The 24062-nt window shown below is 36.2% G+C and overlaps 2 protein-coding genes across 9 annotated transcripts; one reads left to right on the top strand and one right to left on the bottom strand.

Moving 5' to 3' along the window:
• Positions 1–424: 424 nt before the first annotated feature.
• LOC116316730 (ubiquitin carboxyl-terminal hydrolase 17-like protein E) lies at positions 425–20524 on the top strand. 8 transcript variants are annotated; one of them, XM_039610324.1, is made up of 13 exons: positions 13677–13865; positions 13943–13991; positions 14384–14483; positions 15025–15130; positions 15225–15346; positions 15591–15661; positions 15768–15893; positions 16332–16427; positions 16569–16700; positions 16793–16927; positions 17043–17080; positions 17481–17521; positions 17595–20524. In XM_039610324.1, exons 3-13 carry the CDS (start codon positions 14435–14437, stop codon positions 18974–18976), a joined length of 2298 nt encoding a protein of 765 aa, XP_039466258.1. In that variant the 5' UTR covers positions 13677–13865; positions 13943–13991; positions 14384–14434; the 3' UTR covers positions 18977–20524. The 8 variants fall into 8 exon arrangements, with proteins under 8 accessions (XP_039466261.1, XP_039466255.1, XP_031591219.2 ...); XM_039610327.1 differs by lacking the exons at positions 13677–13865; positions 13943–13991; positions 14384–14483; ... (7 more) ...; positions 17043–17080; positions 17481–17521 and adding exons at positions 425–743; positions 1557–1659; positions 1752–1873; ... (6 more) ...; positions 4300–4340; positions 4425–4619 and having other exon boundaries at positions 17814–20449; XM_039610325.1 differs by lacking the exon at positions 13943–13991.
• Positions 20525–22743: 2219 nt separating this feature from the next.
• zgc:194655 (uncharacterized protein LOC794380 homolog) lies at positions 22744–23927 on the bottom strand. Its single transcript, XM_031735363.2, has 2 exons — positions 23690–23927; positions 22744–23089 (listed from the first exon to the last, which is right to left on the bottom strand). The coding sequence occupies exons 1-2, from the start codon at positions 23832–23834 to the stop codon at positions 22956–22958; spliced, it is 279 nt and encodes a 92-aa protein (XP_031591223.1). The 5' UTR covers positions 23835–23927; the 3' UTR covers positions 22744–22955.
• Between the last annotated feature and the right edge of the window lie 135 nt (positions 23928–24062).

The raw sequence follows: 24062 nt of genomic DNA, 5'->3' as shown, positions 1-24062 counted from the left end.
GAGCAAGAAGCATAGTGAGTGATTTGTGTCTGAAAATCTGTGATTAAAAATTATTTCATAGATTAAAACAGTTGTTGAATTTCAAAGTGACGCAGATGACGTCAATGAATACATTTAACAATACATCTTTTCTTGTGGAGGTACATTACATACAATATTATAAGCTTTGTAAAAATGAAATCCAGACGATCCTTTTCGCCCTGTCAATTGCTTCATATGCTGCGTTCATTGTGTTACGTAAATTTCAAATACTACCCAATTGATCTTACACCAATTTCAAGTCCTGAACTAAAAATAGATTCCGAAACTGAAGTCCATGTGTGTTGTATTTGTGTTTGTGAGTCAGAACATATTAGGTGTTCTTCATTCACATTTTTAATAATCTGGTTCTGAAAAGGAAATAACTGTAAATCATTGTCAGTCATGTAGCTGTCTTTTGATAATTTCGAAATTTCCAACACAGCATGAATGCAACATTGCAGCAACTCGACGAGAAGAGAAAGCGAAAGTATTCCGGTGCTTTTAAATTCACTGGATCTGCAGGTCGCAGTTTGTTTGTTTTCCTCGAGAATAAAGTAGTTTCCGAAGTATCTAGAGGAATGCCTTGAAATAAACCGAAGGAAGGATTGTATGTGCTGTTGTTTAGTTCCCGTTAATTGCTTGCTTGTTTATTCCTTTTAAGGAGCATTTTCTTCAGCAGCGCAGCAAGCGGAGTGAAGTGAAAATGAGCGGAAAGGACACAGGTATTGTTTACAACAAATATTTCAAATATTTCAGTAAATATTTAGAGCGTTTTTTGATTGTTTTTTGCTTTCCTCCTCAAGCGTATTGTGTAAATTGTATATTTATCCAGCGTCCAGGAATTTCGATTTCCTTTTTGTCTTTTTTAGTAGCCTACTCGTGTACTTGGAGCTGGCTTTTTTCTATTTAGCCTTCATCAACATCCTTATCATCATAAATGTTTAATAGATAGAACATTGCTGAATTATAGATCTCTCTCAGGATTTCTGAAGTTATGTTCAGATTCTTTTTTCTAACCAATTTACTGCAGGTTGATTACTTAGTTTGGACAGACTGGACTCTAAAGACAGTTTTGCTTGTTCTAGTTGACCAGTTACTCAGGCCACTATACTCCTGGCAATGCTCCAGCCTTACATGGCCCTGATCTATGGGTCAACGTAATTTATTTTGGAGGTTTACAGGCAGTTCTTTATTGGCTCTCTTTATCCCCGCACTGTAAATTTTGGAACACAATATAAATCGGCACGTGCTTTCCCAATCAGCTGATCACATCAAACAATTAGATTTGACTAGAAGTGGTAGTGGAAGTCGATATTTTAGCGTAATATTGACAAAAGAAAAACGGAATAAAAAATACCCAGTTAAACTCCTATATGTAGAAATTAAAATATAATCATTATAGAATAAATTATCAATAAATAAATAAAATATAAATGGGTTTGACTGTTTTGGTTTATTTCTCTTTGGGTATTTTATGATCCAGGCTCATGTTTTAAATATATATCTTCTTTGTATGAATTCTCTCTTCGCATCAGCTAACAGGTACCATGGACTGATGAACCAAGGATCCACATGTTACTTGAACAGTGTGCTGCAGGTGCTGTTCATGACCGAAGACTTCAGAGAGGCTGTGAAAAAGTTTGTTGTCCAGCTTTAAGTGTGATTCTGTATTTATCATATATGAAGTTTACGGTGCATTTGTTAATCACTCATGTTTACTTCCTGTGTAGGTACTCTGGAGAAAATCCGCAGTCTGAATTCCTTGATCATGATTTGAAAGCCTTATTTGATGACTTGGAGAACTATACAGCATACACATATAAAATAACAAAGAAGCTGGGCATCGACAACGGTACAGAACAACAAAACCTTTTTAACACTGTAAACTCCAGAGCAAAGTATAACTTTAAAAATATGACTATCATTGATCTAATTATTTCATCATTATAACAATGGAAAATTGTAGGGCAAAATTACAAAATGACTTTTAAAATAATGCATTTATCACAGTGAATGAACAGCGTGATGCTGCAGAGTACTTTGAGAGGATTTTAAGAAAGACCAGTCCTGATGCATCAAAGGTAAGGTCTTCATCGATGCTAAAGGATATCTATACACTGGATCAAAATATCCCTTTTTAGTTGTGGAGTCTTTGCCTTAGAGTATAAAATGCTTTGGACAACTTTTGTTGTGAACAAATGCTTTCTAATTATAACTGAAAGAAAATGAACAGGTTTTTGTGCATCTGTATTTTCAGATCTTTCATGGTCAGTTAGTAAACAAGACCACCTGCTCTAAAAGTCATATACAGACTGACAGAGATGCACCATTTTGGTATCTTCCTCTTTCACTGGTGGATTGTTGCAGTGAAGACTACAGTGTGGTGAGGATCTGACAAGTTGCAAACTTCTCAGCATGTTTCTGTCTGCCAGGATATGACAGCTGTGAGGAAACATTTTGAACTTATATGCTTTGCCAGTAAAAGATATATAATGTTTTTATATTTTCCCCAGTAAATGATGACTGTTTTATTAAATCCACAGCATAAAGTTTAACATTTAGCTTTGCTTAAGTGGATTCTGTGCAGCACTTTGTCCTACCAGAAGTCTGAAGCTGTACTTCCAACTTAGTCTCCCACTGTTGTTTGATGTTAATGAGTGGAAAGGAATCACAATGAAGAATATAGATATATAATCATGTATGTCCACCCTTTTGAATTTTCTGGTTTGTCTAAAGTATCTGATTATTTAGCAGGAAAATGTACAGCAATGATCTCTGAAAAAAACTGTAAAAGCTGTAATTCTGATACAGGTCATACAAATTAAAAAAAGAAAAGAAAAGAATTAAACCTAAAAGTCTGTTCTTTAGTCACATATTGACTGATTCACACTCCACTGTGGTGGTAATTTTACTTTATGGCTTTCCTTTTCACTTTTCTCTTAAACAATACATCTTAACCTTTGAGTCTGAATTAATAAAGTTAGTAGGCCATGTTGAAAATCTTCCTCCTTGAGGAACGATTCTTAGCTTCACTTCACTGGTCAGCACATGATTGTTTGAGCTGATTTTAAATAACATTTTTCAGGTGAAGGGCATTGAAGAGTTTTTTAAAACTTCATATTTCTGTGGAGAAAATCAGATGTACTGTGAGCAGTGTGATGACAAAGTTGATGCTACTATGGTGAGTTTAAAATGTTTATGATTCTTTTATTATTCTTTAAATAAAATTATGAAAACATATTGACTTGTAATGGAAACAGACAACCTCCTTGAGGTGACTGTTGGTGTGATTTGGTGCTGTATCAGTAAAACTGTCCTAAATTAAATGTTTTTCATTCAGAGAGATGTAATAAAGCATCATCCAGATGTTTTGTGTCTGCTGCTGAAGAGGTTTGAGTTCAACTATAATTACATGTCATACATTAAAATCACCTGTTCTGTGGATGTTCCCTACACTCTGCAGATACCAGAGGTAAATGTGCATAATATTTTAGTATTTAATCATAATCCTTTTTATTTTCTTCAGTCATTCTGATGTTTGCCATTTTTCCTTTGGTAATCAGAGTGAGAAATATGAACTATATGCGTTTCTGGATCATTTTGGGGATTTGAGAGGAGGACATTACTCCGTCACAATCAAGATCCAGGAGGAACACAGAGACAAATGGTATCAGTTTGATGGTACCAGAGTCACAGAGGTAAGACTGATCACTTATACATTGTTGATACCAAAATACGTTCCTACATTACTCATGCGTTACAGTGGCCAAGCTGATCATTCATGTCACACTTTATTATTTTTTTACATCATCAGCTTGATTTTCAGCCATTCCAGCTGGATAACACTGAGAGGTAAGTTTTTGTGCTTGTTATTTCCACTGTACATTATTTTCCAATTATTTCTTAACGTTTCACACAAGTATGTACTAAACATGCATTAAATACAGTTTTCTCAATTATATTGTGCTACATGTTGAAGTATCATATCACACTGTGCTATAATCACAAGTGCAGATTTTTTCTGTGATTGATTCAAGTCTGTCCCCAAAACTCTCCTGTGCAAAAGTGAAAATAATAAAATCAATGAAAGAAATTAAAACATTTATGTGTTTCTTTAAATATTTACACTGTTAGTAAAATGTAAACATACACAGACACATATTAATATGTCAGAAAACACTGCTGCAAAAAATAAATATGTTATTAAATATTATCCAAACACATCACTGCGAAACTGTGAAAGTAACATATTTGTTACATGTCATATTTGTCCATTAGGTCCCAGACTGCATATCTTCTGTTTTATAGCAAAAAGAAAGGTACGAGAAAATATTTTTGTTGTCGTTTCCTCAGCTGTTTGGTGCCTGAATGATTTTGTTTCTACTTTGTGCTTCATGCTGCAGATACTGGTATTCCAGAGTCCACAGATGTGTCCACCAGTGGACCACCCACCATCAGTAATGAATATGATCAGAGTCAAGATGAGAAAAATAAGAGCAATAAAAAGAGAAAAGGGGAGAAGACAGACACCGCGGATAATCCAAAGACTGCTCGCTTAAGAGAAGCAGAGGGATCACCTGAAACCCCCTGTAACGTAGATCCTCTGGACAACGAACCAAATAAAGACAATGGAACCACTGGAAGTGATGACCTGGATCAAAAACGTACAGAAGTGGATGATGCTGAAAAAAACAGATCAGATAATAATCCTGATTTTAAACTTGATATCAGTGATCGATCAGCAGTCTGTGATGATCCAAGCAGACAGTATGAGATGAGTAAATTAATGGATAAAAAAGCAGATAACGATGAAAAGGCTAAAGATAAACAGTCAGAGAAAAAAAGCCACGCAGAGCATCCAGCTGACACTGTGGGAGAGAACATATGTGAACATCAGGAGAATAAACAAATCTGTAGTCCTTCTCATGCTGAGGAGAAAACAAAAACAGATTTTCAACATGACTCGAAAGGAAAGATTAGTGCTGATAAACCAACAGCAGAGATGTGCTGTGACACATTTCAGGATAAAGAAAAAGCTGATGATAGAAAAGAAAACATACTACAAGATGATCAGAGTCTTAAACACAGAAACAGACACAGTGATACACTGAACATGCAGGAGATCAGTGTTACACATTCAAGAGATAATGTTTTTTGTGTAGAGAGAGAAATCAGAAACGTGAAGGAGGACAGGAGAGAAAGGAAAGGAAATGAAAAAGGTGACCACAGTAAGTTTGAACAAAACACAGTAGGGGAGGTAAGTGGTGCTGCTACAACACAGAAAGATGTTGATGTGGAGGAAAAGAAAGAATATGAAGGAAATACTAAACAAATTCAGATCAGAGAGAAACCCCATCTGAGACCAGCAGGAGCAGAAATAATAGAAGCATCCAAAGAAAAACAGGATGATCCTACTAATGAAAAAACTAAAGCAGAGCGTTTTCAACTAAAAGGCAGAGCCAAAATTCAGGGAGTCACAGAAGGAGGACATGGTTCACAGAAGTCAGGAAAAGTTATAACAAATACTAACAAACAAATAACTTGTGAAGAAAATAGGCAGAATTCTCATGGTGAATGTTTTGGGACAAAGATGAAGAACATGGGAATAGAAAGTGTAGGGAAACCCTCACAGGGCAGCTCTGCTAGACATATCAAATATAACGAAGGACACACTGAAAATAAATCTCAAACAAAAAGTGCAGCCAAGCCCAGAGAAGAAGAAAAACAACATGGCACAAACCATACAAAATACACCAAAATTCCACAAGAGGATCTAGAAATAGAAGCTGCTAAATCAAGTGCAGACAATGAGACAGTTGGGTGGTGTTCATGGTTTGTCGCTTTGGCACAGCGTTGTTTTTCTTGCTCCTCTCCTGCAGGGAGAGACACACCTGAGCTGATTAGGTCTCCTATATAAAGGATGTGCCGGGACCTGAGGTGGGGTTTTGTGAGTGGCTGACAGCTGAAAAGCTAAGACTGAGAGTTGTAAGAAGCAACAACCAAATAAAAAGTGTTGCAAAGTATGAAATGTGTCGTTGGACCCGTCATTCTGCATTGATGAAGAAAAAAAAAAAGCAAGACCGGTATTTGTTGTCAGATTGAGTTGAGAGAAAGTGTAAGCATAGCATTTAATGATTATTTATTTGACAAGTCTCCACTTGTGGTAATTTTTGCTGTGTAATATTTCCCAGTATTGTTTTTAATATCAGTTATTTCATGTGGCTGTGCATATTCTTTATATTTTGGTATATCTACTATAAACTATAAACTGAGACAGTAGCTTTGAGGCAAAAATAATATTTCCACTAGTGGCATATTTTTACTTGATTGTTACTGAAGGGAACACAGGAAGAAATTTTACATTGAAACTAGTGGTTGTGAAATTAAAGTTATTGTTTGCAAAAAGCTAATTTCACACTGAACAAATGATGGACTATTTAATATTTGGTTAATGGAAAATTAAAATTATTATTATTATTATATGAACTGAAGTGGTTTGGCTCCTTGGGGTATGTTGTCTTTGGTACCGGCAACATGCAGGAGGTCTTCCACAGAATGGGGATCCTCTCCAGACCGAGACTGATGTTAAAGTCTCAGTTGAAGACATGGCCTACTTTGAAGAGAAGATTGTATGTGATAACCTTACAGAGTTGATCTGTACAGTCCCTTGATAGTCTGTAGCTGATTCCATCTGGACCATTGTGGAGCTTCCAACCATTTTTTTTTCTTTTATTATTTTTTATCATTATTAGTAGTAGTATTGTATGACTTTTGCTGTTTTTTATTGTTCTTTTTTGTTGTTAGTCATCATTCATGTTTGAGCTTTATTCTATATATCTATCTAGTTAATTTCATAGATATCACATAAGCTTGTCAGGAGCAGGTTGTGTTCAGAGTTTCAGTTTCAAATTGACTTGACACACCACATTTTCACTGATTGTGAACCTGCTGAGTTAATAAAAATAATTTCACTTTTCAGTTTACTTTTACTAAAAGGTTTTTTTCTCTAACATGCAGACATTTTTGACCATTAAACCTTTTTAACTACAACTAAAAATAACATTTTCTTGAGCAGCCTGAAGTTTTAGCTACTTATTCTTGGGTTAGCTTAGTTTCATTTTGGGCTTCACTCAGTTTCTGTTGACAACAGCATACTAGTATCTAGTATTCATCTGACCAGTGAGTGTTTATCAGCTGATCCCTGTAATATGCGTCTCATTTATAGTAAATATTCATATCCTGTGGTAGGCAACTTAAAGCTTTTATCCAGAGCTGTTCTACATATTAATTGTACACAAACTCTGAATATATTAAAAGGTAATGCAAACGTCTCGTAATGCGCCATGTGACTTGTTGTAAGTACCCTGGAGAAACTGAAAGCTAATCTTGGTGTGTTAAATGAGTAGATAAAGTTATACCCTCAGTTCTAATTTCACTTAGTGTACCAGTTAAGCCAACTAAAGCAGTTATGTGCACTTGTTATGCTGGTGTTAGGTATATCAGAAAAATGCTCACATATATTCTGTGTTTTGGTATTTCCTTATATTGGTCACATGTACACTGTTTGTGATGCAGATATCAAACTCGGTGTCCTTTGTTTTTGTTTTGTGCAGCCGGTGAGGAGACACTCTAGTAGCAGAGATATCATGTGGTCATGCACCTGGTGGTACCACAGTCTGCTTGATCAAGTTTCTTTCTTCATTTGTTCCTTCCTTTTTCCTGATTTTCCAAAATGTGGCTAATACTTACATTTCTAGCATTAAATTACAGAGGATGATAACGCTGAACTTAAAAAAAGTACTCACCTGGCTTGATGGGACTTTGTAAGATGAAGCTCTTTGTTGCCAGGCCTGCTACTTTATTGTTTTGGTTTATTTTCACTACCCTCATATTTTTAAGAGTAGTTTGCTGTTTTTAAACCACTTGCTCCCTGCAAGACCAGTAGAAATTTAACTGCCCCGCTTTAAGTGAAATGATGGAAAAGTGTGGTGCAGTGGTCCTCAGGCTGGCAGTACTGTCAGTTGAAGACATGGCCTACTTTGAAGAGAAGATTGTAATTTTATTTTTAAGCAGATCAGACTGATTATACCCAATCAAGTTTCAAAACAAAATGTGCACAATTTATAGAATATTATAAGATAATTATTTGCAAAACTTTGCAAATAACACCACAATTAGGTGAAAATTCTGCTGAGTTGAGAAATCTGCACAGCAGACAACGACAAACTGTACGACTTCTGCTGCCAATGATTGAAGTCATGGAATGGTGCTCCACGCTCAGACCACACAAACCACGACTTCGAAGTTCTCAACAACTGCAAGACTACTGATCTCCCTCAGGTTTGAGGGGCTGACGCCTGTCCCTCCATCCGTGACTGTCCCACTTGTGGTCAGTTTAGCCTCCAAGGTTTTCAAGGTATTATTTTCAAATTATGTGTGATGATAGAAAAGACCAATAACAGCTCAAGCTGAATTAATTCTGGTGAAAATCGGGTCAAAATCACAGCAAATGTGAAAACTTTGTATTAACTTCATGTTTTTATGGATCGTCTTCAAACTACCTACAAAGTAACCAGGTTGACTAATCTGGGCTCTAACCTTCACCGTTATTGCCCAACATCAAAACTGAGGCTCCCCTTCGCCCGCTACGTGTAATTAATGCTGAAGCGGTGTCAAACTTCTCTATGTCTTTTTTGGATTCTGCATCTGTCACTCTTGACTGTTGTTCTCTTCGCTCGGTTGATGACTGTGCTAATACCTTGTTATCGCTATTTTCTTCAATCCTTGATACTGTTGCCCCCATTAAAATGAAGTTCCCTAGAACCTACTCTCAGTGTTGGCTTAATGACACTACGCGCGCTTTACGTCGCATGTGTCGGCGCGCTGAGAGAATGTGGAAAAAAGATAAACTTCAGGTTTCTCTCGACATGCTATGGACTAGCCGCTTAAAATTCCAAAGTGCTGCTAAAACAGCCAAAGCGTCCTTCTTGTCTAAAATCATCCTGGCCAATGACCATAACCCCCGTACCTTATTTAAAATTTTTAACTCTGTGGTTAACCCTTCCCCGGATATGTCTTTAATTTATTCTCAGGCTCTTTGTGAGCGATTTCAAATTCACTTTTTAGATAAGATCACATCTCTTAAGTCCTCTCTTCCCCCTATTTTATATCCCCTCCCCATTCCCGAGTGCACTTCAACTTTCCACCAGTTTGAGCCTGTGTCACTTTTGTCTCTTAAGCGGCTAGTTGTTCAAATGAATAACACCAATACTGTGCTTGACATTCTTCCATCTCGCATAGCTAAGGACTGTTTTGATGTAATTGGACCTAGTATCCTATTTCTTATGAACTTTTCCTTGCTCTCAGGCTGTGTTCCTTTGGCTTTTAAGCATGCTGTAGTCCACCCGATTCTTAAAAAAAGAAATTTTGACTGTTATGACCTTTCAAACTACAGACCGATCTCTAAGCTTTCATTCTTGTCCAAGATCCTGGAGAGACTAGTTCTCTCCCAACTCCAGGTGTACTTGGACACAAACAATATCGCTGAGAAATTTCAATCTGCCTTTAAGCCATTGCATAGCACTGAAACGGCGTTGGTTAGAGTTCTTAATGATATTCTTGTAATCACTGATACTGGACGCTCTATGGTCCTAGTTTTACTCGACCTCTCTTCGGCCTTTGATATGGTGGACCATAACATTTTATTACTAAGACTTGAGCACACTATGGGTATTAGAGGCACTGCCCTCGACTGGTTTAAATCATACCTCGCTGATAGATCCTTTTCAGTTAACTTAGGCACCTTCTCCTCTTCCTCCGCTCCAGTCTGTTGTGGTGTGCCTCAAGGATCAGTTTTAGGCCCTATTCTCTTTTCATTGTATTTGCTCCCTCTAGGCGCAATCTTTGAAAAATACAATATCGCCTTCCACTGTTACGCCGATGACATACAGATCTATTTTGAACTTACTGACGACCTTGCTGTGTCCCTACACTACTTTCAAGAATGCATGCGGGAGGTCAAAGAATGGTTCCTGAGTAATTCTCTTGTCTTAAATGATAAGAAGACTGAGATTGTGGTGTTCAATAGTAAAATCCCTCGTGCCCGACTCTGTGCTGCCCTGGGTTCCTTTGCTAACTTTTCTTGTGACTATGTCAGCAACTTGGGTGTACTGCTGGATAGCTCGCTCAAACTTGATAAGCAAGTATCTGCTGTAGTGAGATCTAGCTTCCACCAACTGCGCCTTATTTCGAAGGCTAGGCATTATGTTCGACATGAGGACCTGGAGAAGCTTATCCACGCTTTTGTGACCTCCAGGCTGGATTATTGTAACTCCTTGTACTACGGTCTTCCCTCTTCTCTTCTTCTTAGACTGCAAACAGTCCAAAATGCAGCAGCCCGCCTCTTGACTGGTACCAGGAAATTTTGCCCTATTACTCCTGTTCTAGCTAGCTTGCATTGGCTGCCCATAAGGTACCGTATTCAATTTAAAATACTACTCCTTACATTCAAAACTATTAATAAATTGGCGCCAAGTTATCTTAGTGAACCACATACTCCTGCTAGAACACTTAGATCTGCCACTCAACAACTTCTGACCCAACCCAGATCTCGGCTGAAGTCCCGGGGTGACCGTGCGTTTGCTCTGGCTGCCCCGGTACTGTGGAATACCCTTCCTCTCGACCTCCGCGCATCTGATTCCATTGAACTGTTCAAATCAAGACTAAAAACCAACTTATTCAATCTTGCCTTTCCCTCTAGTTAATATTTCTTTTATGATTTTATATTATGCACTTTTATGCTCATTTAATTTCTTGTTTGCTCTCTACCTGTTGCTTTCCTATGTATCAGTGACAGCTACCTGCTTGCATACTTAGTACTTGCTTTGGTCCTATTTCTATTATCTTCCTTCTATTCCTTATGTTACTTGTTAAGCACCTTGGTATACCCTTGGTTTTTAAGTGTGCTTTATAAATAAAGTTTATTATTATTATTATTATTATTATGATAAAACATTAATGTTTAATTATTGCCCTTCCAGTTCGGGAGGAGTTGCTTTCTCTGAAGCTGTTGTTTAAACTAGTTTCTACACCATTCTTTAAACTTTACTATTTCTAGTAATTACCACACGGTGACTTTGTTTCTTCTTCCCTTCAGGCAGGTGGACATCTGTTTGTTTTAAGAAATAACCAGCGTGTCATTCTGGTAAATTAAGTTGCAGATTGTAAAACATTTCAAGATGAGCTATACTTATATAAAGTACAATAGTAAAATGCTGTTTAATTATGTATTTTACTTTTATATATGTTCCTTTATTTTGTTTAAGGCACATTTCTAATACAGAACTTTACTAATCTTTGTGCTGTACTGGAACTGGTAAGTGTTACGTAAAGCAGTTTCACCCCGGTTCTTTTTTATTCCTCAGGCCTCCAGAGACGACACCGGACTCAGTAGTCATTTCACAAAACCTTTATTCATCTTCAGTTACGCATGCGTCTTCTAGAAGGGGAGAAGTGCAAGGCCGGTGTCCCTCTGCAGATCTTCACTTCTTTTTTTGTTTCCACCAGTTTTATAGGAGCGACCCCATCATAAAACCCACATGGTGTGTTGTAAACTCTGTGTCTGTATGCGCAAGAACGTGAGTGCCTGTGTGCGCGCGTACCTGTGTGTGTATGTGTGTGCACATGTAGGTACCCCTGTGTACGTGACTCCCTGCCGGTCATAAAAGTCCATCTCCCCTCCAGACCACAATCATCAGGTTACACACACTGAGTGCCCCACCCCAGGTATCCCCTGGGGAATTTCCACTCAGCTATAACTTCTCTTTCTCTTACTTTCCCAACTCAAGGTGGGGGAGGGTCTCCTACAAGTCTACTCCTAATTTTATGACATGTTCAGGCCTATAGCTAAATCAAACTTAAGCACACATATTCACAAATCCTTTCCTATTCCTCTGATCCACACGGGACCCTCTCATCTAAGCAAATTTAACACATTATATTTTAATTATGTTTTCTTTTACTCACATAAGAATAGAATAGAATAGAATAGAATGATCCTTTAATTGTCCCACAAGGGGAAATTTGGGTGTAACAGCAGCAAGAAAGACACATAAACAAACAAACAGTATACAATGTATCCTTACCTTACTGGTAAGGATACATTATATACTGTCGAGCTTCAGGCCTGTAAAGCAGTGACAACATGACAGGAAATGTGGGGAGAAATGATGACGCTGCTATAATCAAGACTGACTCTGTTTTTGTCATGCAGTACTTCACATGCCTATAAAACCTCCCAATTAAACATGAGTTGAACTTCAACTTCTTTATCAGCAGAGAGATGCCTCAAAACATATAATATGTGATAAGCTTTCTTGTTTTGGCCATCTCTAAAGCAATATTCACCTCTCTCGAATGTGGGTCAAATTTTGATAAATCTTTGCTGATCTGTAATATGATGAAACGTACATGTGAGTATTACATTTGCAAAATGGAAGCAAATTCAGATCATTTAAAATGGCCTAAAAAAACACTCTATTGCACCAATTTCATATGCAGGTCTGGAGTATTAGTTTCTACCTTTCTGCCAAAACTCAAACAGAAAGGTGAAGCTAAGCTAAACCCTGTTTGCTTAGCTCTTCATATCAGCTGGCCCGGCTCTGCCCAGTGAGTCATTAAATAATATACTGTTTCTTTGTGCTTCTGGGAAAGATTTATTGACTGTATCAGTAACTTCCTGGAGTGTTTTACACTGCGTTTTTGGTTAAAGTTGAGCTTACCCTGGTGTATTTTCTTCCCCTTTCTTTTAGCCTATGTAAGCATTATTTCCAAACAAACTATTCAGGCTTAACATTTCTAAAAATGTGGTAACAACTCAAACAAACCTTTTATGCAGCATCTTTGATCATGTGACGCACCTGAAGCTGTTCAGTGGCACTACAGTCTAAAAACATGACAAGGATATAAGGAACACAACTGCAACATCAGAAATCTCATGTGTTTTAACAGTGGTCTTTTACACCACTGACCTGCAACAGGAAGCTTTTTTTAGCGTCTTTGTGAACATTGCACCAAATTCTGGATTTAAGCTGATGTCCCTGTTAATGAATGTTGATGGTTTCACACCTTAACTTTGGTTTCACATGTATGGATTCACTGCAAGTAGATCAAGACCAAACATTTGGTGTTAAAATAATTTCAGAACATGTGCAGAAAACCAGCCTTCCCCTCAAAATGTTTAGAACAATTGATATTTTTTAACACTTTTTGTAAACCTTTTTTTTTTAAAGCCTCTCTGCTTATAAACTAGAGGGTTTTAGTAGCAGCAACATCAAAAAAGTATCTTTTTGGTGGATTTAAGAAAATTAAAGTGTTTGAGAAAAACTGAGACACAACTTAAAGTTTGAGTTTAGCAGAGCTTCACCAGGTCCTTTTAAACTCTGCGTTTATTCATGATGAAGGTAGTTGTGTGTGGAAATAGACTTGCGCTTAATATTTACCATCTCTGCTCTTTAATTAAATCTCTGTCAAGCTCACGCAATCAGTGACTTAAAATAGTGTTAATGAAATAGTTATCATTTCACCGTTAATAGAGTGTTCTTACAGGTCTCTTCAAATTCAAAAGAATATGAAAGAATACGCCAGATTTTCAAAATTCCGATACATGCTGAATGCAACACTAAGGTGTAGCAGAAGTGAAAGAGAAAGCGCTACTCCAGTGTTTTAAACTGCACGAGAGATAGAGATATCCTATACTCAAATATTCCATAAATTAAACACTTTTATTGCCAAAGGTCTTAGAAAACATCTTTAAAACATCTAAAATATCCCTGTTACCACTGAAGGTATGTTTGAATCTTTTGTTTTTGTGTACTTGTGTATTCCATTTGAAAATAATTAGATTTGTTTTATTCTTCATCAGCAATTTCTTTGAAGAACACTATCTGTCTGGGGAAGAAGCTTCTTTTTTGGTATTGTTTTTGTTTATTATAGGTTTTTTTTTCCGTAGCCTCGTCGAAAGTCATTAAATGTAGCTTAGAAAAGCAGTGTGTTGTGGTGGTAATATCATAATACTCAAAGTGTTTTCTATTCGAGATGTTACTGAAAGCCTGTCACTGGCTGTGGGTTTTGGCACCTAATGTACAAAAACATGGGCCTTTGTTAACCTGCTAGATACAGCAGGGGAAAATTTTAGGGTTGTTTTATTTTATTAGAACCCACACACACAAACACATTACATAAGTTATTATTATTATTATTATTATTATTAGTAGTAGTAGTAGTAGTATAGTATTAATAATAATAATAATGATAAATAATAAATAATGTTGTTGTTTATAAACAAATTCTGACTGGTGTATAGACTTTGAATTCTTTTGCAGCTCTCCGTAACACAGAATTGAAGTGACTGAAAATGTCTTTGTTGGAGAGTACTCGACGGCTATTCAGCAGCACCTCTCTGGGTAAGATCTGATGCCAAATTTGATTTTTTTTTGGTTTTTTACACACATATATTTAACATCTAGGTCTATTGTTTTTAGATGACTTCCAATAACCGACCCTTACAGGTAGAAACATTTCTCTCAGCCACTCCTGGTTTAGACTGTGCTTTTCATACTGTGTGTGAATGTGTGTGTGAATGGGTGGATGACTTAATGTGTAAAGCGCTTTGGGGTCCTTGGGGACTAGTAAAGCGCTATACAAATGCAGGCCATTTACCGTTTACCATTTTGTCTAGCCGCACTGCTATAAGAAAGAAGGTGTCTCTGAACTTCTTCCATTTTACAAATAAAGTTTTACTGGGGACCTTGACCTTAATGGTTCCTTTTGAATATTTTTGTAAATTCTTATTGTTTTATTAATTCATTGATTTAATTGATTAGCAAACGGTCACTGTAAAAAACACTGCACAGGGTTTTTGAATATTTCAGTCTGTTTTAATTTATGATCCACAATAATTATTTGCTCATAGTTCTGAAATTTACATGATCAGTCTCCTCCCAGTAGCTAACATGTACCATGGACTGATAAACCAGGGAGCGACAGATTGCTTGAACAGTGTGCTGCAGGTGCTGTTCATGACCGAGGACTTCAGAGAGGCTGTGACAAGGTTTGTTACAGCCCAGCTTTAAGTGTGATCCTGTATTTATCAAATATGAAGTCTATTGTGCATTTTTAATTACTCGTATTTACCTTCCGTGTAGGTACTCTGGAGGAAATCCTCACTCTGAGTTTCTTGATCATCATCTTAAAGTCTTATTTGATGACTTACAGAACCACACAGCATACTCATATAAAATAACACAGAAGCTGGGCATTGACAATGGTACAGTATGTTAACACAAAAAACAGCACAACCTTTGAACTGTTTGAAGAGTCTAATAAATTGATCTAAAGTTGATCAATTTACAAGTCTTGAAGTAAAGTCTTCTTCATCCTGTGCAGTTTTTTTTTAATGTAATTTAATAGTTTAACTTGTTTAAATTGTAGACTGGATAATTCTAAAACATTTTTTAATTAAATAACTTAATTGTTTTGTTGAAAGCATGCACATTTATTTCCCCACCCAGTGTATGAACAGCGTGATGCTGCAGAGTGCTTGGAGAGGGTTTTAAGAATGACCAGTCCGGATGCATCACAGGTAGAGACTGTTCTCCTGTCAGTTGACTGGTTCCAAAAGTGAGCCTATCAATAGGAAAGCTGGGTAAAAAATATCACTTGGCAACAAGTATTTGTGCTTTTTTCAGATCTTCCATGGTCAGTTAGCAAACAAAACCATCTGTTCTAAAGGTCATATACAGACTGACAGAGATGCACCTTTTTGGCTTCTTCCTCTTTCACTGGTGGATTCCTGCAGTGAAGACTACAGCGTGGTAAGGATCTGACAAGTAAGAAAGAGACGTGCAATACATAATAATTTTTCTGCATATATTTACCTTTAGGTCTTGAGTAAAATTCTGATTTATGGCACTGATGCAGAGATAAAATTTCAGTGGGTTGGATTTTTTTTTTTTTTTTTTTTTTTGCAACTGTGTCTTGTAAATTAGATGTCCATGTTTCAGTCAGAGACCAGCACGCCGAAATAATTTTAACATTAACACAACTGAAAGACTGTGTTCAAAAATCACTAGAGGGAGTTTATCTGATGGCAGCTGCTAATAATGCAAAACTTTTTACATTTTTATGTTAAATAAAGTTAGTGTATTAAAAACCTTCCTCCCTGAGAAAACATTTACCAGCACTTTACAATCACAGCCTTTATGCTGGTCAGCTCATCTTTGTCAGAGCTGATTTTAAATAACATTTTTCAGGTGTACGGCGCTGAAGAGTTTTTTAAACCTTTGGATTTCTGTGGAGAAAATCAGCTGTACTGTGAGCAGTGTGATGACAAAGCTGATGCTACTATGGTGAGATTTTTTTTAGATTTATGATTCTTTAAATAGAATTACTAAAGCATATTAAGACATATTAGGAAATAAAAAGTGCTTTGAGGTGACTGTTGGTGCTGTATGAATAAAATTTATCTGTATTGAATGTTTTTCATTCAGAGAGATGTAATAAAGCATCATCCAAATGTTTTGTGTCTGCTGCTGAAGAGGTTTGAGTTCAACTATAATTACATGTCATACATTAAAATCAACTGTTCTGTGGAGGTTCCTGAAACCCTGGAGATACCAGAGGTATATGTACAAAATATTTTACTATTTAATCATAATCCATTTTATTTTCTTCAGTCATTCTGATGTTTGCCATTTTTTCCTTTGGTGATCAGAGTCAGACATATGAATTGTATGCATTTGTGGATCATTTTGGGGATCTGAGAGGTGGACATTACACCTCAACAATCAAGATCCAGGAGGAACACAGAGACAAATGGTATCAGTTTGATGGTACCAGAGTCACAGAGGTAAGACTGATCACTTATACATTGTTGATACCAAAATACGTTCCTACATTACTCATGCGTTACAGTGGCCAAGCTGATCATTCATGTCACACTTTATTATTTTTTACATCATCAGCTTGATTTTCAGCCATTCCAGCTGGATAACACTGAGAGGTAAGTTTTTGTGCTTGTTATTTCCACTGTACATTATTTTCCAATTATTTCTTAACTTTTCTCATGAGTATATACTAAACATGCGTTAAATACACTTTCATCGAATATATTGTGCTACATGTTGAAATATCATAGACTACTGTGCTATAATCACAACAGATTACTTTTTTTCAGTCAACTCTGTCCCCAAAACTCTCCTGTGCAAAAGTGAAAATAATAAAATGATTGAAAGAAATTAAAACATTTATGTGTATCTTTAAATATATATAAACATACACAGACACATATTCATATGTCGGAAAACACTGCTGCAAAAAATAAATCTGTTATAAAATATTAGCCAAACACATCACTGCATGTGAAAGTAACATATTTATTACATGTCATATTTGTCCATTAGGTCCCAGACTGCATATCTTCTGTTTTATAGCAAAAATAAAGGTAAGAGCAGATATCTTTATTGCTGCTTCTTCAGCTGAATGACTTTGTTTCTACTTTGTGCTTCATGCTGCAGATACTGGTATTCCAGAGTCCACAGATGTATCCACCACTGGATACATCTGTGGATGTATCCAGTGGATACATCCACCCGTCATTACCACCAGTAATGAATATGATCAGAGTCAAGATGGGAAAAATAAGAGAAAGAGAGAAGATGGAGGGGAGACAAACAATCCAAAGACTGCTCGCTTAAGAGAAGCAGAGGGATCACCTGAAACCCCCTGTAACGTAGATCCTCTGGACAACGAACCAAATAAAGACAATGGAACCACTGGAAGTGATGACCTGGATCAAAAACGTACAGAAGTGGATGATGCTGAAAAAAACAGATCAGATAATAATCCTGATTTTAAACTTGATATCAGTGATCGATCAGCAGTCTGTGATGATCCAAGCAGACAGTATGAGATGAGTAAATTAATGGATGATAAAGCAGATAACGATGAAAAGGCTAAAGATAAACAGTCAGAGAAAAAAAGCCACGCAGAGCATCCAGCTGACACTGTGGGAGAGAACATATGTGAACATCAGGAGAATAAACAAATCTGTAGTCCTTCTCATGCTGAGGAGAAAACAAAAACAGATTTTCAACATGACTCGAAAGGAAAGATTAGTGCCGATAAACCAACAGCAGAGATGTGCTGTGACACATTTCAGGATAAAGAAAAAGCTGATGATAGAAAAGAAAACATACTACAAGATGATCAGAGTCTTAAACACAGAAACAGACACAGTGATACACTGAACATGCAGGAGATCAGTGTTACACATTCAAGAGATAATGTTTTTTGTGTAGAGAGAGAAATCAGAAACGTGAAGGAGGACAGGAGAGAAAGGAAAGGAAATGAAAAAGGTGACCACAGTAAGTTTGAACAAAACACAGTAGGGGAGGTAAGTGGTGCTGCTACAACACAGAAAGATGTTGATGTGGAGGAAAAGAAAGAATATGAAGGAAATACTAAACAAATTCAGATCAGAGAGAAACCCCATCTGAGACCAGCAGGAGCAGAAATAATAGAAGCATCCAAAGAAAACCAGGATGATGGTACTAATGAAAAAACTAAAGCAGAGCGTTTTCAACTAAAAGGCAGAGCCAAAATTCAGGGAGTCACAGAAGGAGGACATGGTTCACAGAAGTCAGGAAAAGTTCAAATAACTTGTGAAGAAAAAATGCAGACTCCAGATTGTGAAATCATCAGGACAAAGATGAAGAACATGAGAATAGAAACTGTAGGGAAACCCTCACAGGGCAGCTCTGAGAGACATGTCAAAAATAATGAAGGAATCACTGAAAATAAATCTCAGACAACAAATGCAGCCAAGGCCAGAAGAGTAAAACTGAATGATGCAAGTCTGCCAGAGCAGCAGAAAAGAAGAACTAAAAGAGAAGAATGAAAACACCATGACACAAACTATCCAATATACACCAAAACTGATGTAGATGATGTAGAAATAGAAGCTGCTAAATCAAGTGCAGACATCAATTCAAGTGGGTTGTGTTCATGGTTTGTCGCTTTGAAATTTTTTTTTGAAAAAGACACACCAGGATTTGGAGTCAAATTAAGTTGAATCATTATTAAATGATTATTTATTTTATGTCTCCACATCCTTATGCTAATTAAACAGAACATTTTTTTAATTGAATGTTTTATATTTTTCAACAGAGATTGGAGCTCTTTAATAACGCTTATGCTTTTGTCTTGGTCTAATTGGAGAATGCAGCATGTGTGTTGTTTCCCTTTTTTATTTAATATAATACATTACCAGTCTGCCTGAGACAGTAACAGTAGTGAAATTGAACTAATATAAACAAATCATGTTATCTTAAGGTGCTTTAGAATCACTTTAGAATAAGTATACATGATTTATCTTATTTGTTGCTTTATCTAATTTAATTTTGCTTTTTAATGTTGTGCCTCTTTAACTGGAATATAGTTTTTTAAATCATCTAGTCGATATCTTAAATATATTGTTTCCCTGTTTAATATTTCCTAAATTGTTTTTCATATTAGTTATTTCATTTTCTTTTCTGCAAAGAAACTGAGACATGTTTGATTACTCAATGTGCAGCTGTCACTTTAGCAATAAACATCAGCAGAGAGAGCACATTCCTTTGTTATACACTCCTCTGAACTCTTACTTTTGAAAAAAAAAAACCTGTAAAAACAGCATATAAGGACATAAAGGAAGGAAAAAAATTAAACTAAACATGTGAACACATCGGAAAATTGGAATGCAAGTCAAGTACGAATACTACAAGTTACAAATGTGAGTATGCACATACAGAGATTTAGTTTTAATAACATTGCTACAGTAATTTTCACAAACGAAGTAAAACAAGTATACCTAGTGATGTGGCAAGTCCTTTGTACACAGGTGTTTCTCCCACACCTTCTTTTACTGCTTCAGCCTCAGCTGAGATCATATCATGCCAGAAAATTTGTTGTACCAGGAAACATGTCTTTAAAACTACAGTATAAATACATCTGTCTGTAACCCTGTGATTCAGCCTGATAATACCTTACAGGGTTATTTATTAATTTTCAGAAACAAAGTCTTATTTTAGAAAATCTTGTCTTTCAAGTGGTCAAGTCATTTATTGCTTTGTTTTCATTGCAGAGATAGGTGCCAGCTATCTCTGACTTTGAACTGGATAAGATTTTAAGAAAATATATTAGAAGATTTTTATATGCTTTCAGTTTCTTTGTGGCAATAAAAGGTCATGTGTCCACAGAACAACAGTAATTTTTAACTATTACTGCTAATAGTTCAGTTTTTCTTTTTTTATGTCAAATAATGGGTTTTATGTACTGCAGTTGAAGTAAACCTTCGCCCTTTGTGGTAATGATAATGCTGTCTGTGTGAAGTTCCTTATTCACCACTCACAGCTTAGATTAACAGATTATTTCAAAACACTTTTTCATTTAGTCAAACAGAATGTGAAGCAACAGGTTGCTATGGCCACATACCAAACACCACAGTTGGGTAATTTCCCTTATTTTATTTATTTATTTTTATTTTATTTTTTTTTTCAGAGAACAAAATGCCTGGCTCACATAATCCTCATAAACTCTCAAAGCACTTAACAGTATCAAACATAGCTTCCACTGGATGGTTAAATAGGTTTGTCCACCCCACTGTAACTTTAAAGTAAGCTGATAAAATATTTCCAGCAAAAAGTTGAGAAGCCTCATCTTTAATCCTTCAAACATACCTCTTGTTTTTGTGGCCAAATAATTCAATCTTTGTCACGTTTGACCATAAAACTTTTTTCCAGGTGGCATTTGGTTTTAAATGCGAGCAGCTGCAAATTTGAGTCAAACTTGAAGGTGCTGATTATGGAGCAGTGGCTTCTTTCTTGGTCAGCAGCCTCACAGTCCATAGAGATGTATAACTGTCTTCACTATGGACAGTAAAAATGGTGTTCCAGCAGTTATAAATTGATAGCATGCTCGAGACTTGATGGTTCCTGGGTTTTTCTTAAACATCATACCCAGTTTCCTCTCATTTGAGGATGACAATTTGAGTCTTCTTCATCTTCGTAAAGTAAGTATGTAATACTGCATGCTTATTTTCATGTTGTTTGAACTGAAGAACTTGGAATCTGCTGACTTCGAGAAATCTTTCCATTTTGTGTAAATCTGCAGTCCTAAAGGATAATTTCAGTTCTTCATTTTGAGGTAGATCACTACCCCTTTCTTAACTTTGTGGGACCCATGAGAGAACCAGTTCAGACTAAGTTTCATGAGTCAGCAAACCTGCAGCTGGATCTTCAGCTGCTACAACATTTATGAAAAGACACCAGTGACAAACTTGTGGTTTACTGTTGAATATGCTTTGTGAATATGCTGTAGGAACTGGACACATTTTTGGAGGTGAAGCATTTGAGAGAACATGATTATTAAACTTAACTGAAACTAAACTTAGAACTATTACCAACTACACTGTTAAAAAAAAAATCCTAAAAAAACAGTAATATTCCAGCAGCTGGGGCGCCAAAATAATACCAGAAAATAACAGAAAATAACTTTCTCATAAAAATACGGTTATTTTCAGTAATGACAATACAGTTTGTTGCCCTAATTTTACATGGGATTTTGCCTTTTTCAAGTGCTTTTAAACATTAAATTAGGAACATTTTAATGTGATTAAACAATGAAATTACCTATAAACAAGGTCAATGAATGCGGCAATATGAATAATAATACTTAAATGTACAGAAATATACATTTAACAGTTGGTTTAAATAATAATAATGGATTGCATTTATATAGCGCTTTTCGAGACCCTCAAAGCGCTTTACAATTCCACTATTCATTCACTCTCACATTCACACTGCCTCCACTGTAGCTTGGAGGCAAGCTACAGTTGTAGCCACAGCTGCCCTGGGACAGACTGACAGAAGCGAGGCTGCCATCGCACAATCGGTCCCTCTGGGCACAACGACCGAGACTGTCCGAGCCGGGGCTTTAACCGGCAACCTTCTGACTACAAGACGAACTGCCAACTCTTGAGCCATGATTGCCCTAAATATTTGATGTAAAAAAGGTTTATAAGAATCATTTTATATATTTTTCCATAGTGTTACATTTGAATGTAACAGTTCAATCTTTCAAATAACGGACAAATATTTATGAAATTATGATACATTTGTGAATGTATTTTAACAATCTAAATATGCATATGTACAGACAAATATATTTAAAAAACAAATTATGTTTTATTACATTTACAGTGATTTTATGTTATTTTACATTTGAAATGTGAAGTCACAGTCTATTTATGTAACTTTAATGATATTCTAGAAAAACAGTACAAAACTGTAAAATACACAGTACAATACTTTTATATTGCTTTTTTTTTTTTTTTTTTTTACAGTGTATGAAAACCATTTTGGAGAAAGTAAATGAAAAAAAAACAAGTTTGACTTAAGACAATATTTATACAATATTTTGTACCTATAATTAAAATATAAAAAATGAAAATCAAACAGTGTCCTTTGTTTCAGCAATTGCCAATTTCCTAAAATTACTCAAAGTCAGTATACGGAAGCTTTCAATATTTTATGGTCGTGTACACACGACTGTGAGACTAATGTGGGAACTGGCAAAATAAATAAATAAATAAATAAAGATTAAAAATAATCAAAAACGCAAAGAAAATAACTGGAAAAAAAGGTTTTATTTCATAGAACAACACAGACTGGTGTTGCATTTGGAATAAAGGATGATCAATAAAACCATCATTGTCACTAAACAGTAAAACAGTATAATAAGTGTACCATTTACAATACATGTAAACAGTGTCAAGAGGCTTTCTAAAGCATCACAGAAAGTAGCAGCAGTAGTGGTAGGACAGGTGGAGATGGTCTTAGTCAAGCTTTCAGTCCTCCAGGAACTTTCATCACCATGTGGAGGACAGACATGTGCTGGATTCCATATTCAGACAGAAGGGTGTCGTCTCCATCCAGCATCTTATCTGTGAATATCAGCCGCAGAGCCTCCTCTCCTGCACACACACACACACACACACACACACACACACACACACACACACACATTTTTTTTAAAGTAAATCTATACCATTTTTATTAGGCACATCCACAGAGATGCATTAGATTATTAGGCCACATTTGCTTACTTTACTTAAGTAATGTACTTAAAGTTGGATTTCCACGTTCCTAGACTGAGTTTTCACATAATGCACTTTTTTTTTCTCTAACTGCTTTAACATTTTTGCTCTTGAAACTCTTCAACTACAAATAACTATATGAACTTGAGCAGTTTGATGTAGAGTTTTCACTAATTGTTCTTGAGCTAGCTTACTTTCATTTTGGGCTTCACTATTTACTTCACTCAGTTTCTGTTAACAGTAATATTTTAAAATCGCACGCGCACGCACACAGACAGAAAAGTATCTGAAATACTGTAATGCACTTTCATCAAACCATTATTTATCATCGCCACTTCCTTACTTTCACTTCAAGCTGCTGAGTGTTTTACTTTAGGATTAGAACTTTATATAAAGAATCTCATTACAGTAAATATGCCTTTGTATTAATCAGCAACATAAAAGCACAGATACACTGTTTTCTATCTGCTGTCTTACCTGCGGTCTCCGGAAGCTTCTGTGCCAATTTTTCCTTGAGCTGTTTCACTGTCATGCTTTTAAACTGCTCCTCAGTGTTGCACAGGTCCACCATCATCTTCTGCCCCCTTAGTCCATGAACGACCACCTGGTAGATTTTTCCCATGTTGCGCTTAAGTGCGACTTGTTGCTCTCCCAAAGTCTGTCACTGATATGTCAGTGCGAACAGTTGTTTGGCTCCAAGGTTTGACGTCAGAGAGCAGATAAATTCTTTCACTTTCACTCAGAATTCTTCATCTTCTAATTATTTTTATTTATTTATTATTGTTTTGAAGGTGGTATCTCTGCTTCTCCGTCTGCGTAAAACTGTTTAAAAATGTTTATTATCAGGGGG

The sequence above is a fragment of the Oreochromis aureus genome, linkage group 3 (assembly GCF_013358895.1).
Source record: "Oreochromis aureus strain Israel breed Guangdong linkage group 3, ZZ_aureus, whole genome shotgun sequence".
NCBI classification, from domain to species: Eukaryota; Metazoa; Chordata; class Actinopteri; order Cichliformes; family Cichlidae; genus Oreochromis; species Oreochromis aureus.
The sequence above is the reverse complement of the archived record's forward strand: the minus strand, read 5'-3'. Positions and strand labels throughout refer to the sequence as shown.

What these genes read in the sequence shown, in the direction of transcription:
- LOC116316730 (XM_039610321.1), top strand. An exon ending in ACAAAGTTGATGCTACTATG is followed by an intron (nt 3,203 to 3,361) that starts GTGAGTTTAAAA and finishes TTTTTCATTCAG; the next exon opens with AGAGATGTAATAAAGCATCA. An exon ending in ACACTCTGCAGATACCAGAG is followed by an intron (nt 3,494 to 3,584) that starts GTAAATGTGCAT and finishes TTTGGTAATCAG; the next exon opens with AGTGAGAAATATGAACTATA.
- zgc:194655 (XM_031735363.2), bottom strand. Translation starts at nt 23,834, where the DNA reads ATGGGAAAAATCTACCAGGTGGTCGTTCATGGACTAAGGGGGCAGAAG. An exon ending in GAAGCTTCCGGAGACCGCAG is followed by an intron (nt 23,090 to 23,689) that starts GTAAGACAGCAG and finishes GTGTGTGTGCAG; the next exon opens with GAGAGGAGGCTCTGCGGCTG.